Genomic DNA, 4692 nt, shown 5'->3' with positions numbered 1-4692 from the left:
ATGACTCAGAGTTAATCTTTGAAATCTAGAACCCCAATACTGGGAAATTCACAAGTTCAGTTTTAAGCAAATAAATCAAGATAAAGAATGTGACAAAAGGTGAGTCATGAATGAAATTATTTTCAATTTCAAATCTTAGAAAATTGGTGCACACTTATAAAAAACTTTCGTTTTTCCATCTTCTCTCCAATTTACTCTTTAATGTCTCGTTCTTTTATTACAATGTCATAGCTAAAATATATGGCAGCAGTTTTAAATAGAACAATTTTTCACTTTAGCCCCATTTATTTTTTTATTATTAAAATCGACCCCTTTTTTTTTTATTTACCAAAACCGACCCAATTTCTTGATTAGCAGCTTAATCATCTTCCTAATTAGTCGGGGTTGCCAACCCCGACTATTTAGGACATTAATTTTTAGTGTTTAAGGCTTCTAATTAGGGTTTAACACCCTCCTAAATAGTCGGGGTTGCCAACCCCGACTAATTAGGAAGGTGATTAAGCTGCTAATCAAGAAATCGGGTCGGTTTTGGTAAATAAAAAAAAAGGTCGATTTTAATAAAAAAAAATAAATAGGGCTAAAGTGAAAATTTGTTCTTTTAAATATATATCCAACGTTGTGTCGGAACAAGCTTGTGAACAAACTACAAGGACATATTGGCCCAGAAATGCTTGTACAGACATTTAAAACATATAAACATGGAATTGAGCGCCTTGTATGTTACTTCACTAGGCCTACAATCATTCTCCTTCATGTAGCCAATAACATCATTTGCCTCGCTGAACATCTTCATGTTCACTTATCCAGCAATAAAGGTGTTGTAAGTTATTGTGCATGGCCTAATCCCTGAAGACATCGACTTTGAGAGACCCTTAAAGCGTCATTCATCAGCCCTTGCTCACAAAATCCATTGATTACAGTGTTGTAAGAAATCAAGTCAGGTTCAAAGCCATGTCTATGAAGTGATTTTAGAATCTCTTCGGCTTTCCAACATTCCACACCTCTTGCGTATAAGTCTATCAAGCTATTACATGTAATAAGATCTGGCTTCAAGCCATTGTCATTGATAAAACTAAACATTCTTGAGCTCGGCCACCCATTCCATTCTTCACATAGATTAAGAGCATTGAGTTGGGAATTACCAAATCCGGCTTGTACCCATTTGTATTTAGCCCTTCAAATACCCTCTCAATAATTTGACGTTAGCAATTATGAGGGTTCTTAAAATCACCCAAGTAGGAAAAATTCCACCTTTGCAAAACCCCTCTTCAATTGCTTCTATCCCTTCTGTATGTCTTGCCTATGCATGATTTCGGAGCAAAAGTGAGTAATATAGCTCATTTGGCTTGAAACCCTTCTTCCTCATATCATCCATAACTGACTCTGCAGCTCTCCAATCACGATTTCTTGTAATTGCATTCAACAAAGCATTGTATGTTGTAAGACAAGGGCTAAATCCAACTTTAGCCATCTCATCATACTTATTCAAAGCACGAGAATGCGATCCACAACGACCGTAAGCTGCAATTAGGGTATTGAAGGTATCTCAATGAGGTTGAGGCCCACAATTCTTCATCTTGAGAAAAACCCTATTCACAATTTCACATACCTCTCCATTCCTCTCTTTCCACACACTGCCAACATAGTATTCCAAGTGACTCTATTCGGTATACAACCATTAGATTTCATCTCAAGAAGAACCTCCAACATCTCTCCTGACATCAATTTCTTTCCCGGCAAGCCAAGAACAGTGTCAAAAGTGCAAACATTAGGAACACAGCCCAATTCCTTTATCCTGTAGAACAAATCCAATACCTCATCCTCTCTCTCAGCTTTCCCATAAACACTTATGACTGTAGTGTAGTAATAGAGTTTGTCATAATGCCTTTGGTGGCCATTGTATCCAATGCAGCAGCTCCTTCATCACAAAACCAACTCTAGCATAGGTAGCATCTAACTCATCGTAAGTTATATCATCAGCTTCACAATTGCATTCCTCCATTTCTTTCAGAATTCTCAATTCCTTAGGGTAGTTTCCAGCCTTCCCAAATACTTGAAGTAGATAATTATAAGCTACAGTGTCTGGAACATAGCCTTGAGACTTCAATTGTTTGAAGAACTCCATCGCCTCCTGTAACAACTCTACTCTCCCACAAGCAGCTATCACAGTGCTACAAGTGAACTCGTCGAGAACCAACCCATTACTCCCCGTCTCATCCAAAAGACCCAAAACCTTCCCCCAAGATCGCCCCTTTCGTCCATAAACATCAAGCATCACATTGTAAGTCACAATGCTCGGCAATAAACCCTTATCTTTAGTCCTCTCAACCAACCCATTACAATAAGCACGGTCATCAAGGTGACTGTCTTCCACAATAATTTCATGAAACACCTTGCATGCAACCGAATGTTGCGACTCTTTGAAATATCCAAGGTATTGGCCAAGACCCACGAAAAGAGAACATGGGCTCTCTCCCAATCCCCTAAAATCTCTAACCCTATGAACAAACTGGCAACATCCACCTTAAGAACATCGCGTTTCGAAGAGTTGAGGCAGCAGTGCAAGCTGTTCAAAGGGGTGTTGGCTATCGAGTTGAGCAGGGATTTTGTCCTTTTTGGGTGAGGAAATCAAGGCGGGAGTCATTGGAGAGGAGATGATTATTGGGCATTATCACAAATGTTGCAACTGGATAAGCATCGAAGCAAATTATTAACGCATTTTCTCAAACGTCTGGTGTGCAATATTTAACCTCCCAAGCTCTAGCCTACGCAGCCACCAGCAGTAGATTGCAACTAACCACATCCACAACCCTTGATGAGTTTTTGTTCTTCATCATATATAATTGGCATGGGCCTAATTTTTTTTAAAAAATCAATAGACTTTGTTCAAACAGAGAGAAATATCAAATAATAGATAAACTCAAGTTCCATTCAATCAATAAGGGGAAAACAGCGCATTTTTGAACAAATTTTCATTAGAAGATTAAGTGACTAATGATAATTACAGAAACTTACCTTTGATTAAGAAATCCCAATTCAGGTTTAGAGTTCTATTGGGACTCCTTAATTTGTTTCGTGGTGAATATCCAAATCTGATTTATTCGTTAATTAATAACTGTAGTGATAAGTAATTTTAGATTTTGGAACTAATCAGGCATACTATGTTAAGATATTAATGTATTCCTCTCCAATTCAAACACATAAATAGTGATTTTTATGGAGAACACATTTTTGTTATTTGGGAAATGAAATTGTAACTTTTAGAAATAAAATTTCTTTTTGACATAGATTCTCATTCAACATGCACTATTACTTTCTAACTCTACTTTTCGATTTTTGTTAATATCAATTAACGAAGAAAAGTTATAACCAATAGGATAAAATATAAGTCTTTCGTTTGATTTCTCATTTCTCAAATCAATGCCTAAAGAAATGAATATTCTTAAGAAACTATTGAGTTTGTCCCATAAATTGTTGTTCGTGACAAGAGAAATATAAATGGTTTTGGATGAATGGTGATGTTCTAACATATCAGACAAAGAAGAGTAAAGAAACTTAGTTTTCTAAGCATAAAAATAATAAAAAAATATATCAAAGTAACTTTCAAGACTAATTGAAATTTGTTAAGCTTTTAAATGAGAGGTTTATTAATTTTATGTGCGTTCAGAAATAATCATGTATTTATAAGAAAAATGATGACAAGACAACCCTACCTTTTTTAAAACAAATGCAACAGCACAATATTTAGTAAAATCCCCGAGTTCATCAATTTAAATGCTCCAATCTATTCCTAATCGATAATTCGAGATTTTAGTAAAATTTTAATTTATTCTGATCTGATATGTCGCATGTATAGTAGAAGATAACACTGTTATAATTTGCAGAGTGTGATTTACTTGTTGGGTTTAAATGCAAAAAAGGTTTAATTGTGAGATCCTTGTAGTAACACTCAACTGCAAATAGACCCCCTCTAATTCTATTTTCGCGAGTCGAGACCCTAACTTTTAAAATCATTAAAAATGTTTGACAAGTACATGTAGACTCCCTATAGTTTTACTGGTAATGATAGACCCTCAATTAATAATTTTATTTACTTTTAAACAACAACAAAAGTTCATGAACGGGGTGTAATTCCACCTAGACCAATACACTATAGAGGGTCCATTCGCGACAAATATAATCACAAGGTGTGTATTTGTAATTAGGTGATAGTAGAGAGGCTCTATTCGCAATTAACCAAAAAAAGAAAAATAAAAACATAACACGTGAGCTCATGATTGGTTGGGCGATTCTCTCATGCTACATATTATATATGATGCTACAAGTTCATGTAACATAGGCTTCTAGAGATTCCAAATCTAGCCATACGAGCGACACAAGTGACTTTCGACTTTATTTTAGTTTACTTTAGTTTCAATTCTGGCAAGTATTTTATCTCCGCGTTGTGGGCTTTGTTGACAAGGCTTGGTATTGTAAAACCGGCCCCTAGAATTTAAGGATCAATGGGCCAAAGACGACCATCAACCACCTAAAAAACTTTCCCCAAGGTTCAGTTTCAGTCTTAGCTTTTAGAGTCCCGCCATGGGCACACTCTCAACCACACTCCCTCACTATCTATAGTGTATTGGGACACGCGTGAGATTTAAAAAAAAAATCTCACGTGGGTCCCAATACACTATAGATAGTGAGGGA

The 4692-nt window shown here is 36.1% G+C and overlaps 1 protein-coding gene across 1 annotated transcript; it reads right to left on the bottom strand.

Annotated features, from left to right (window-relative positions):
- Positions 1301 to 2850, bottom strand: LOC109838867 (pentatricopeptide repeat-containing protein At2g18940, chloroplastic-like). Its single transcript, XM_020407296.1, has 4 exons — positions 2799 to 2850; positions 1933 to 2523; positions 1677 to 1853; positions 1301 to 1521 (listed from the first exon to the last, which is right to left on the bottom strand). The coding sequence occupies exons 1-4, from the start codon at positions 2848 to 2850 to the stop codon at positions 1301 to 1303; spliced, it is 1041 nt and encodes a 346-aa protein (XP_020262885.1).

Source organism: Asparagus officinalis, chromosome 4, assembly GCF_001876935.1.
Source record: "Asparagus officinalis chromosome 4, Aspof.V1, whole genome shotgun sequence".
NCBI lineage: Eukaryota > Viridiplantae > Streptophyta > Magnoliopsida > Asparagales > Asparagaceae > Asparagus > Asparagus officinalis.
Note: the sequence above shows the minus strand (reverse complement) of the source record. Positions and strands in the feature narration are given on the sequence as shown.

Excerpts from the sequence above, each read along its gene's own strand:
- LOC109838867 (XM_020407296.1), bottom strand. The coding sequence starts at position 2,850 with ATGCCAATTATATATGATGAAGAACAAAAACTCATCAAGGGTTGTGGA. Across the intron at positions 2,524-2,798 it reads CATCAAGGGTTGTGGATGTG|GTGGATGTTGCCAGTTTGTT; the intron begins GTTAGTTGCAAT and ends GATGTTCTTAAG. Across the intron at positions 1,854-1,932 it reads TGCTACCTATGCTAGAGTTG|TCATAAGTGTTTATGGGAAA; the intron begins GTTTTGTGATGA and ends ACTACACTACAG.